This window comes from Trachurus japonicus, chromosome 7, assembly GCF_045865225.1.
Source record: "Trachurus japonicus isolate A0001 chromosome 7, Traja_1.0".
Classification (NCBI taxonomy): Eukaryota; Metazoa; Chordata; class Actinopteri; order Carangiformes; family Carangidae; genus Trachurus; species Trachurus japonicus.
In genome coordinates, this window is record NC_140913.1 from 32,188,745 (window position 1) to 32,201,533 (window position 12,789).

The following is a 12,789-nucleotide window of genomic DNA, read 5'->3' on the forward strand; positions in this document are numbered from 1 at the left end:
CCTACAACATCCTGCGTCTGCCCGTCGAATATTGATAAATACTGGTACAAAGGCTGCGTACTTTTGATGAATTGGCAAAATAAAAAGGGTGACAAACAGCAACAACTGCTCCCGCTGAAACTGATTGTAATTTGAATCTAAGTTTTCTTTTACTTTGAGGTGATGACTTTTACATGTTGTTTATATTAGTTCATCACATAAACGCTCTCCATCTGTCTGATCGCGGCCCGGCTCATCGCCTCCAGTCCTACATCATAGTTAATACTTATTGTGCAACCTGGTTGACCTGGTTCGAGCCTCAAATATAAAACCAAACCAACCGTAACCATGGAAACTACTGATAAAATATCATTACAGTTCGTCAAATAATTGATGAAGTCTCACACACACTAACATTATAACTGGTACTGGTAGCTACAACCCTGCAACTGTTACACCAACATACGTATATATGGTGGTGAACGCCGCAATCTGTATATTACACTGTTTGTCATTTATCCTCCTTCGTGTGTGTGTGTGTGTGTGTGTGTGTGTGTGTGTGTGTTTGCCTCCACAGCTGGTGAAGCTATGCAGTGGGATGATTGAAGCGGGGAAGGCGTACGTGAGCGCCAACAAGCTCTTTGTGAACGGGATCCGGGATCTGTCGCAGCAGTGCAAGAAGGACGAGATGATCTCGGTGAGTTTGTGACGACACGTTCAGTCCAACGAACCGTTGCCGTTATTGTGGCTTCATCGTCTTTTTATTATTTGTCATTGAGTCGATGTTTACGGAAGCGTATTGCATTCACTCGAGTAATTTACTTTTTTGGTTTGTTTTTTGGGGTAATTATTTCTGTTTTTCTGACTAATGTTTTTCTGTTTTCCGGGGTAATTTTTTTCTATCTTAAAAAAGACACATTGTTAAGGTTTTATTCAAACTCCACTTTGGTACATGTTCCACCATTGCTTTATTTTCCAGACTGACGGCTCGAACACATAGAAGCATCAACAAACTTTTCTCGGGGCAAGCTACACATCCGGGAGCGTATAACAAACATCCTTCAAAATCAAAGTACTACTCATAACACAATGAGTGAAGGCGCTTTCTTTTACATTGCTTAAAGCAGATAACAGCGGCACGGCCGTTTCGGCTAATGCTGTGTTCAAGGCAGGCTTTTGAAACCGTAAGTTACAGCTTCAAGTCACAACTACGACTTGGTAGCGTTCCAGGTAACCCGTAGCTCGTGTTTTTACCGTCCTGTTGTCTGTGAAAGTTCCCTATAACGGCCACTCGTAACTTCCGACCCGTGAACTCGTACCAGATCGAACTGGTATGACTTCACAGGAAGGAAAAACACAAAGTACGAGTTTCCTTGAACGCACCATGAGTTAGCAGCCCCCGCCCTTGTCAGGCATCAATTGGTCCTCGTGCTACGTCACCACATTCACGCGCATCCCTTGGCTGCACACACAGCCCTTCATGCCGTTCTCTCCCCTCATTGGATAACACTTGTATCCCACAAGGAAAATTTTCTCCTCGGGTTACAGCAGAGCAGAGTGACGGAGAGACTCGTGTTTAGGCTGAAATACTTCATGTAAGTGATTGCTGACGGAAAATAGGACTATTTAGGACTTATATTAACAAAAACATTCCACTGATATCTGCTTTAACATACATCCATGGATATGCTCCACAAAACATACAGTATTTTTACTGTGTTCCAAGTAAATTCAGATTCATATTGAAAGGAAACTACCTGTTATTACAGAATACCTCCTCAGAGAGAGTCACTCAGAACAGTCTGATGTAGCACCTTTATTTTGAAATCAGTCCTTGCGTTACTTGCAGGCGGGAGATTCTCACGGGATTTTGAAATCTCTAAGCTAAGTCAGAAAAAAATTACCTCAAAAAACAGGAAATAATTAATCAGAAAAACTGAAAAAATTGTTCAAAAAAACAAACCAAAAAATAAATGACTCAAGTGAATGCATTACGCGTCCGTAGATGTTTAGTGGATTGTTGCTGTAGAACGTCTCCATGGACGGGGACTTTCCTTGCGTTTGGTGCAGCTCTGTACTGTACTGTACGTTTTTATATGTGTGTGTGTTTTTATATAGTAAACCTGATTACTAACAGATTAGTGAGCGAGGATCAGATCGGGTCTGGAAACTTACTCCTGGCTCGACTCTCGGCACCGGCGTCTTGGACTTATTTTCATTGCTGCTGACATTAAGTGCTATTAAAAGCCTTCTTGGCTTCGGCTCTGTGACTAATTGTGAGTTTCTTATTAAAGTCTCTTGTTCATATTTGTAGTTTCCATTGTAAAGGAAAAAAAAAAGAAAAAAAGATCTGAATCAGCCCTGCAATTACAGTTTGCTTTTCCCGTTCAAGGTTCAACGGAGGAAAAAAAGAAAAAGAAAGTCCTGAGCCCGAGCTGAAAAAGTCCAACTTCTGTGACATTAACCAGCTCTGACTTAATTGTACCACTGCAGATCTTTTTCATTTTATTCCACTTAGAATTCAAATAAATTTTGGTTTTTAGTTTGTGACAGCTTTTATTTCCCCCCTCTTCTTTTTTTCTTTTTTTTTCTCAAATGCAAATGTAGCTGCAGCTATGAGAACGAAGGTTTTCTGTTATTTTATTTATGTTTTTTTTTTCTTTGTTGCAGGAGTGTCTGGAAAAATGTGGGGAAAGTCTCCAGGAGATCATCAACTACCACATGGTGAGTCCATGAGGCCTCTGCTCTCCAGGCTTCTCCCACACACACACACACACACACACACACACACACACACAGACACACAAAACCACAGACACGACACAGCAGCACAGTGATTTCATCCATAACGCTCACATTCACTGTCATTTAATCGTAATCGGCCTCTTTTATTCCCACTTTAGTTGTGATAACAGGGTTCAAACTGAGCTCATCATTAAGAAAAGACTTTTTATGATGAAATCTGCATGTGACAAGAAGTTGATGGCGGTTTTTTGCTCCAGATTGTCTGCAGCTCTTTCAACATGAATACTTTATTATTTATAAGCAATATATAGATCTTCATATAAAGAAGAAATGACATCCTGGCTGCTCATGTACAAGTTATACACAGTATAAAGTCACTAAAACAGCATTATAATCTGTTTTTAATCCATATTTTAAAAGCTTTTGAACTCAATTTACAGAGGTTGCTTTTATGAATGACTTATAACGAATAAGATAACGTTAGTAAAGTCGTTACACTGTAAAAACTCAAAATCTTTCCAAGAATATTTGTCTTATTTCTTGTCGAAATGTCTCAATTTTCATCAAAACTAATCAATTTCCACTTAAAATAAGACTCGTCACCTAAAAATTAACTTGTTGAAATAAGTGGAAAAAATCTGCCAGTGAAAGCAAGTTTTTTGTGCTTGTAATAAGAAAGAAAAACTTGCTCCACTGTCAGATTTTTCTACTTATTTCAAGTGAAAATATGCTTGAAAAAAGTAAAAAGTGTCTAAAAACAAGCTACTTTTTATGTGATGAGTCTTATTTTTAGTATAATTAGATTTGTTTTGACTAGAAATGACATTTTAACTATAAATAAGATTTTGAGTTTTTGCAGTGTATTTAGACTTTATAAAGAGTCGGTTTATGTTTCTGAAGGCTGTTATCTATGTATTATTGCTGTATTTTTACATCCATCCACATCTGACTGAGCTTGTACTTCACTGCCGTGTTGTTTTGCCTCCGAGCCTCCTGACCCCCCCGCTGCCCCCCCATCCTGCCCCTTTGAAGTCCATTAGCTTGAACCCTTTACGTGCTTGACGATGCCATAAAGTGCAGTGTGTGTGTGTGTGTGTGTGAGGATCAAATTCCTTTCTGAAGCTGAAACAAAGATGTGTCGCTCCACATCCCTCCTCCTCCTCGTTCACTCTCCCATTCTCTCGGTTCTGGGAGTTTTAGGGTTAATAGCTCGGGTCGCTGGATTAGCTCTAGCCTCTGGACAGTAGTGACCCTGTGTCACCTTGTCATCATGTCACAGATGGAGTGCGTTGCGTTACATACAGTACAGTCCGGTCATGTGCTGCAGCAGGTTATGTGTGTGTGTTTTTGTGTGTGTGCGTGACTGTCGATAGCATGTGACCTGACAATAGTAACTAATGCAGCAGAACTGTGCGAGGAGAAGCCATGACAACAGACAGGAAGCAATTAACCTTTGACCTCCTTTAAGCAGCGCTCGCTGTCCTGCTGCTCGCTGGATGAGCTGATGATGTCACTCAGTTAGAGACGGTTAGACAGTAAAGTCAACCCAGTTACTGTAGCTCAGGCTCATTTAGATATGATGATTTGTGGTGTTTATGGATTTATTTGTTAAAGGGATAGTTCAACATTTTGGCAAATTGGCCCATTGCCATAATCCCTATGGTCATAGCAGTAGGTTCGTTACCTTTAATTGTCGGTGCAAGCTATTTTTAGAACGGCAGAGCAGAGCTGTGAGCTGCTCAGAGCTACGCTACGGAGGCTCATGGGATTTCTTGGTTTCCTTCATCAAACTCATCAAATACACAATCCAACAACTCCACAACGCTCTGGTGGACAAGTTGTGACCTGCACATTCACCACGCTATGAGATAATAACACAACGTTACCAGATAGGGTTGTTTTAGAGGTAAATGCAGAGACTGCTTGATGAAAAACTGTCCCTGAAGGCAACGCACATCAGCGGTTTTGCATGAATTTACCTGTAAAACAACTCTGTCATTGTCCTGGGTTTGATTCCCGAGTTTGCATGCTCTCCCTGCGTTCTGGTTCAGCTTCCTCTCACAGTCCAGAAACATGCACCACGTCGACTGGTGACCTGTTCTGTGTGAATGTGAGTTGTACAGTACAGATAAACGATCAGTAGACGATGGATTGATGATCCTAAACATCCTCTATATGAGGAGTTCATAAAAAATCCAGTACACTCTATAATGTTAGGAATTAGGCAAATGATGCATCTTGTGTGAAGCTCGTACTGTTTTTGTTGTTTCTTTACTATGATTCAACATTGAAGCTGTACAGTAGTCTGTAGTGTTTTTTTTGACTGAAATCCAGCACATGGCTCCTTTTTTTTTGTTTTCTATCACATCTCTGAGCTTTTTTTTTGGTGATTTTATGTATGTTTTCTCTCCGAGCAGCTTTAGACACAGCAGCAGACGTCTGTCAGTGTCACAGCGACTGAGTGAGTGAGTGAGTGAGTGAGTCTCTGTTTGTCTGGTTCAGTGTGTCACACTTCACAGACCACAGCAGAGTGTGGTTTTGGCCCAGGATCAGCTGGCCTCTCTTCCCCTGGAAGCTCAGCTGGGCCTTCAGCCTCCCATCCCCCCGCCCCCTCCCGTCCATTAGAGCCTGGAGTTTGACTGGACATTAATATGATTGGGCTCTCAAAGGTTTTCTTTGTTGCTTTGATGTAAAAAGGCAGACCAGAGGAGGAGGAAGAGGAGGAGGAGGAGGAAGAGGGGGAGTGATAAGAGGGACCCCCCCCCCCCCCCGAGAGAGATGAAAGATTCACAGCAATGATCATATTTGCAGCGACGTGAGCGGAGCCTCGTGATCCGCTCACGTTAAAAGAGTTTTATTTGTCTGAGCTGTGGCTTCATGTTCTGTTGACATCACATACATGTTCATCTTTAAATCAGGGAAGACATGATGTGCATTTAAACTGTGCAGCAGCAGCAGCAGCAGCAGCAGCCCCCCACTCCCCCACTCCCCCACTCCCCCATCCCATCCACCACCACCACCTCCTGCAGCGCTCCGATGAATAAGAAATGATGATGGTTATATCTGCTACTTGTGACAGACGTCCCTCTGCGTCTGCATGTTTCTTTCTTTTCTTCTGTGCAGCAGCAGCAGGAAACAAGCAAGTGCACGCTCAGACTTCTCATTCAAATCATCAAACTTAATTTTTTTAATACTAGACAAAGATAACCCAAGTAAATATGCATTTTTTTTAATGATGATGTCATTTATGAAGGGGAAGAAGCGATCCAAACCTACCTAGACAGTGTTACAAAGCCATTTCTAAAGCTTTGTGAGTCCAAAGAGTCACTATGAGAGTCATTATTCAACAATGGAGAAAGCTGGTGGGAACAGCGTGCGTGTGGGGGGGGGATATTACTGCTTCACACAGATAGATAGATAGATAGATAGATAGATAGATAGATAGATAGATAGATATACTTTATTAATCCCAGTAGGGAAATTCAGGTGTCTCTCGCTCATCCAGACAGTTAAAACAGTTAAATCACAGACCATAATACAATACATACAAAGCCAGCCTAGTGTGCAGTGTAAGAGCACGTATAAATGTGAAAGTGGAGCTGTAGAATAAAATCACAGTGTAAGTGCATGATAAGAATTGTATAAAAGATGAAAGACTGGATGAAGACTGGATAAAAAACTATAAATAAAATAAATAACAACTAATAAAACAGATCAATAGAAATTATTGCTCAGGTTCTCGTCAGTAGCATTAGCTGAGGACGTTAAAGAGTCTGATTGCGGTCTGACAGGGCCAGGTCGGTTTGGATATAGATTTTTTCATCATTAAAAACTAAATTTTATATATTTATAAGTCAGCACATAATGCAGCGGGTTCACATTTTTCAAAGTTGCCGAATTTTCGCCACATAAATCGTCGATTTCCGTGCAAAATATGTGGGGGTTGCATGATTTCATTAAGCATATTTCCATTGCAAAAAAGTAATGAGAGTAAAGTAAAGTAAAGAGAGAGAACTAGCCCAATGATTAGACAATATTTCTGCTTATGCTTTACAGTAAATGCAGAAATATTGAATTGTTGGGACAAAGGGATGTAATGTTAGGGAAAGCTGTGTGTGTGCGTGTGAACACATAACACAGCCCAAAATATACAAAAGTGAGAACAGGGCGCTGGGGGAATCACTTTTTTCTGCAGTTTTTGCAAGTTCCCACAATTTCATTGCATAAAAATCACATAAATCCCCATTGCATTTTTTTAGGAACACACTCTGCATATTAACAGTCACAAAAAAAACTTCCAAGTGTGACAAATATGCAAAAAAAAAAAGGAGTAAGACTTGAGGAAAGGGGGCCAGATACTTTTTCACAGCACACTGTATGTCTGAGCGTTCACAGCCAAGACAAGTAGAAGAAAAGAGCCTTGGCCCTCGCTTCTAGCTCCATTTCCTGATAACTCTGCGTCCTTTGCCAGTCTATTACCACACAACAGAACAAACAGGCTCTGTTTGTGTGCGAACGGCAAACACAAGCCAAGTGTGGCTCCTCCGTCTGCTGTGCAGCGTCTTTCAGAAGATTTCACAATCCAGTTTTCTTTCTTTCTTTCTTTCTTTCTTTCTTTCTTTCTTTCTTTCTTTCTTTCTTTCTTTCTTTCTTTCTTTCTTTCTTTCCTTTCTCTCACACGGGCAGAAGAAGCGTCAGCAGAATCAGGCCAACATTTTGACACTGTCTGTTTAATTCAAGCATGAAACTCCATATGAACACTCGATGAATTATTGACTTGTGTTTTACTCTCTGAGCATCCATTAGAAATGAGGAGAGAGTGACACAGAGCTGCAAAACGAGAGAGAGAGACGAAACTCTTGAGCTGCCACGTCTTAATGCATGGTTTTTTTAATACATAAGGGAGCTTGTTACAGAAATTTAGGTTACATTTGAATCAGAGATATATTTCCAGTATGATCCATGGAGGAGGCTTTTGTTATGAATGAGTGAGTGAGTGAGTTCCCACAGTGTCTCTCTTTCTCTCTCTCGCTCTGTTATATTTGGAAACAGGAGAAAACAAAGCGAGAGACACAATAGGAACGACGACATTTTTGGCTGCGACTGCAATCCTTATCATTCCTGACAGACGACCGCTGCTGCTGCTGCTCTTTGTTTGGAAAAGTGAAAAATTTTACTGAACGCTCCTTTTTTATGTAACCAAACACTGTTGTTATTGTAAGAAAGATACTTCACATTGACAGCTGGACAGTGCTTTATTAGCAATGTGGATATAAATAGTAATTCTGTTTGGACAAGGACCCATATACAAACAAAGACTTGATATATTATTGATATTTTAATGATTTAATTGGAATATAGAGTGCAATTGAATTGAAATGCATTGGATTTAAGCTTTACTAAACTTGTTTTTATCAGTTGCCTCTTTACTGATTGTGAGTTGGGGGTGTGTGAGAACTGTTTTTGGCTTCTGAAGAGAGGAGGGAGTGTGAGGGGGTCAGGGCAGAAAATGTTTATATTTAGATGTAAAATAAGATCCTACAGCAGGTGTCAGCACCGGTTTCAGGGGTCCTTCTCTATTTTGGGGTTTGTGTGCATTATTTACAATGAGTTTAAAGACTCTTACAGGATTGTGTCTGTGAGGAAACGTTGGTTAGTTCAAGTGTTTGTACTCATTTTTTACAAAAAGGACACTTAGACGTAATAGTAATGTGTTTCAATCTGAGACCGGATCAATCATGGTTCAGTGAAAAACAACAAAACTACTAATGTTGATGGATCTATTCTCTTCAAATAGGCCAAATCATATGATTATCTTGTGTTATTCATTTATTCAACCTGTAGCCTACTTTAACTTGTGAATACATGGAGGTGAAGACTTTTTCCCATATAGATGAGTAAAGATACGTTAAGGAAGCAGAAACACAACAAAATAAAGAATATGTCAAGAGATAAAAGCTACATTAAGAATAAATAAAACCTTACCATTAATTAAAAATACTAGAATAAGGTTGTACAGTGCAGATAAAACAGGAATATCTCACAGTAAAGTGCGATGTGATTGAATATTCAAAGCGACCTGAGGATAAAAATGGAGAAGGTTTTCTATTAAGCCTTTTCTTCAAGTCGTTCCACGTTGCAGATCCACAAAAGGGAAATATTCGATCTCCCAAGTTCACTGAAAACAAAGTTTACTAGACTTAACTTCATCACGTCTCTCCATGCTGGTGCAGTAGTAGTCGATGTTACAAGGTCGTTTCCTGGAGGATTCGTTGTAGCTACTCGTCGTCGTGTTTATACTGTAATCGTCAGTAGATTTTTGTTGGACGGCGGCATCGGGCCCTAAAGTACCTTCCTGGAGAAAGTCTAAAATCAACATTTGTTTCTGCCACACTGTGACATTTTCCCTTTCGACTGAACAAAGGTGCTTTAACCTGCTTAAATCTTTCTTTCTTACTCATGAGCGCCAACTGGGCTACAGATAATCGCCGGACTGATGACATTAGATCAGTCTGTGTGTCCTGACATGCCCGGGGAATGGGAGGGATATTAGCGAAGCGTCAGTCAGGACAGACGTCCATTGTGACGGCGCCTCATTCTTTAGCTGTGATGTCATCTATAGGTGAAGATGTGGCTGATGCTCCTGTGTCTGACAGTGTCGTCTTTGTCCGACCACATTCCCGCCCTGTTGTGTTCGTTAATCCGTGTGTCGATAAACGAGAGCAAATGTTGTGATAGTCGGTAATTGGTGGGAAAATGTCATGTCCAAACAGAGTGAGATGTGATTTCATTCATTATTTTAACACAACTGAACGTCTGTTGCCACAATAGGAGCCTCATGAGTTTGTATGAATGAGCTAAGGGAAGAATGACAACATACTGTAGCTTATTTCTACAGCTGGCATTTTCCAACATTGGAGTCAGATTAATAAATTAATGTTGTTTGTGTTTTTACGAAATATATAATCCTTTAGGCTACTTACTCACTTAAACAAACTTAAGATAGGCAACAGCTGGCATGTTAGCATGCCAATTGGTCGCATACTTGTGCTACCAATTAATAATTTAGCATGCTAGCGTTGAGCATTTTCACCATTTTATTCAGTTTAATAAATTAGTATGTTGTTTGTGTTTTAATGAAATACATAATCCTTTACTTATCTGTTGTACATGTACGAACAAACTTGAGTTTCAGCTGTCATATGCTATAGCATGCTCTGTATTTGAAGCTAATTTTCTAAGCTGGCATGCTAATGTTAACTAAGTCGGTTAGATAAATTAATTTGGTGTGTTTATGAAATTCACAATCCTTCACTTATCTGTTGTAAAATATAACTTTTCTTCTTTTAATATTCATTCATTTAAAACTACTTCCTGCTTTTTGCCAGGAGGGAAAGTTGATACCACTCTCATGTAGGCACACCAAGGATTCAGATCAGCAACTACTGAAGTTATCGGCCTAATCAGGGCGACCAGATATCTGAAATTAAACACAACTTACGACTTTGTAGCGTTCCAGGCAACCCACTCGTGTTTTTCCGACCTGTTTTACCGGTGAAAGTCACTATAACGGCCACTCGTAACTTCCGACCGGTGAACTTTCTGAACGCACCATAACACATTGGATAAAAACTGTAGGATACGATAAATGTTTTCTCCTCGGCTCAGAGCAGAGCAGAGTGACTGACAGACCCGTGTTTCAGACCAAACACTCTATGTAAGTGATTGCTGTCGGAAGATATAACTATTTAAGACTTATATTAACACAAATATATCACTTACTTCTGCTTTAAATAAATTAATTCAATGTTTTTATGAAATACAGAATCCTGCTGTGACTTTTCTTCTTTTAATATTTCTCAATTTAAAACTAGGCTACCGGCAACTGGAATTCTGCAATAAAGCATGATTTGATTAATATCTTTATCCCAAATATAAAACACAGATTTCCTAATTTGTAGTGATGATACTAATTTTGAGATTTGAATATTGAACAAGTAAGCTAATGATGCATAAATAGAATATTTTGATTAAGTACATTGCGATTAACATTTCTTATATTGAGTTAAAAATGCATAATAAATCATATGTAGTAGTGATTAAACTAATTTTATGTCCATTTGCAAAGATATCGCACAATCTCTGGGCCGTCTTACTGCTGGACCAAACACGACACCATCACCATAATGCCGCCATATGTCTGCTAATTAAAAAAACAATATCCCTCGAGGCGTGTTGCATGTCTGTCGGCAGCGCATGCCTTCGTCTCTTTGACTTTGACTCGGGCTGGTTCACATCAGGCAGATCGAGACAAACCTGTGAAGTCCTGGTCCAATGAGAGTTTAGGGTGTCAACTTGCCACAAAGCAGCTCAGGAATGCTCCGGGCTCCACTAACCCCAGAGTCAGGAAGTCTCGGAGCAGCTTTCCTGCCACCGCCACCACCACCACCGCTCACCCAGTCACTAACAAACAACATGGCGGTGCACTTGTTGACTTCAACAACATTTAAAGCCTGTGGTTTTACATCGAGCTCCTGTCTGCGTAGACTGCGACTGGTTTCTTCTTACACGCTGGTGTTTATGGTCCCCGTGCGCCGCCGCCGCCGCCGCTCTGTTGCATCGTCTGTTTTCAGTCCCTGCGTTATTTGTGGCACAAACTTCCAGTTCTCACTCGCACTTTTCTGAGAGCTTGTTAAAGGTTGACCACACGTGCGCAGTTGGACGCCGGTGGTGATTCACAGAACATGACGCTTTGAAAGACGCCTTTAAACTTGGTTTATTTCCTCCAGGGATAGACCGATTAGCGACATGGCAGATAATGTCGGCCGATATTCAGCATTTTTTCGATAATCGGTATTGGTCGTTTTTTTTTAACCGATAACCAATCAAATATTTTTATTTTTAAACGTGCTCCTTTGGCTCTAATGTAGCCATCTCTCTGCCTCAAGTCACAGCTCTTAGCTGGATAACCATGTCCCACTGAATCAAGATCTGTGTTGGAGTTTGAAGTATTGATCTACAAAAATTTAAGGTCACAGATTTTCACTGTGTACAAAAAAAGAACAAGCGGTTTACTGTATTCAGTCTAATCCCAGGTGTGTTGTTTTAAATTCTGACACCAAAATGTTTTTATTTTTACTGCAAATCAATATCATTCTAAATATCGGTTATCGATATTGATTACTAATATTCGGTATCGACCCTGAAAAAACCACATCAGTTGATCCCTAATTTCCTCGACTAGAAACGATGTCGGCTCACCTGTTGTGCAGCTGGAAAAGTCTGCTCTGCTCTGCTGCAGCTGTGGAGAAATTCCTTTTGTTTCTTCTTAATCACATACAGTGAAAGTGGATGTTTTCCGATGTGAAGACGAAACCACACAGCAAAAAACAAAACAGGATGCAGGAGCTTCTTTTGTTGTTCCACTTTCACACATATTTAGACCCTGTAAGTTTATAGAGCTATAAAATGAGAGGCGGCCTGAACCCACAATCCAAACAAAACAAACACTTCCCCCACTCACTCAGACACAGTGGTGGTGCATGGTGGCAGGAATACATTAAACCGACCGACCACTTCCATCTGAGCCGCCGCAGCTTTATTTAAAAAATCTGGTCAAATTAAAGTCATCTTTATTCATTCTGTTAAACTGGTTAGCAGCGGCGGCGGCGGCGGCCACCTACAGCCGCAACAACAATACAGACGTGTCTTACTCATCATCAGCTCCTGTAATCCCTGAGTTAAAACACCCATAAGCTCAGTTTTATAGGGGTCTTGCTAACTCAAATCTTCTAATCCACACACACAGTTATATCCAATTATTCAGGCCGGGTGAGGACACAAACCCTTCGACCAGTGCAGCTGCAGCTGCTGCTCAGCTGTGGTGACATTACCGGGCCGGGCTGGGCTGGGCCCGGCTACAACAGTATTTTCTGAAGGTTTTTGCACCCTGCATTGGATGCTTCGACTCTGCAGTGTCACATTGAACCAAAAACTCCTCCCTCCCACCCACTTCCTCTTCTCCCTCTCTGCCCGAGTGACCTATTTAGCAGCAGCAGCAGCAGC

General features: G+C 40.7%; 1 protein-coding gene across 2 annotated transcripts in view; it reads left to right on the forward strand.

The window, feature by feature from the left end:
* The window catches only part of LOC146985140 (arf-GAP with coiled-coil, ANK repeat and PH domain-containing protein 3-like), a 103,017-nt gene that overhangs the window by 50,584 nt on the left and 39,644 nt on the right, over positions 1-12,789 (forward strand). For both annotated transcript variants that reach the window (XM_085782894.1, XM_085782893.1), the window contains exons 3-4: positions 557-676; positions 2,650-2,703. In XM_085782894.1, coding sequence (XP_085639020.1) covers positions 557-676; positions 2,650-2,703 — 174 coding nt within the window. The remainder of the gene's footprint in view (positions 1-556; positions 677-2,649; positions 2,704-12,789) is intronic.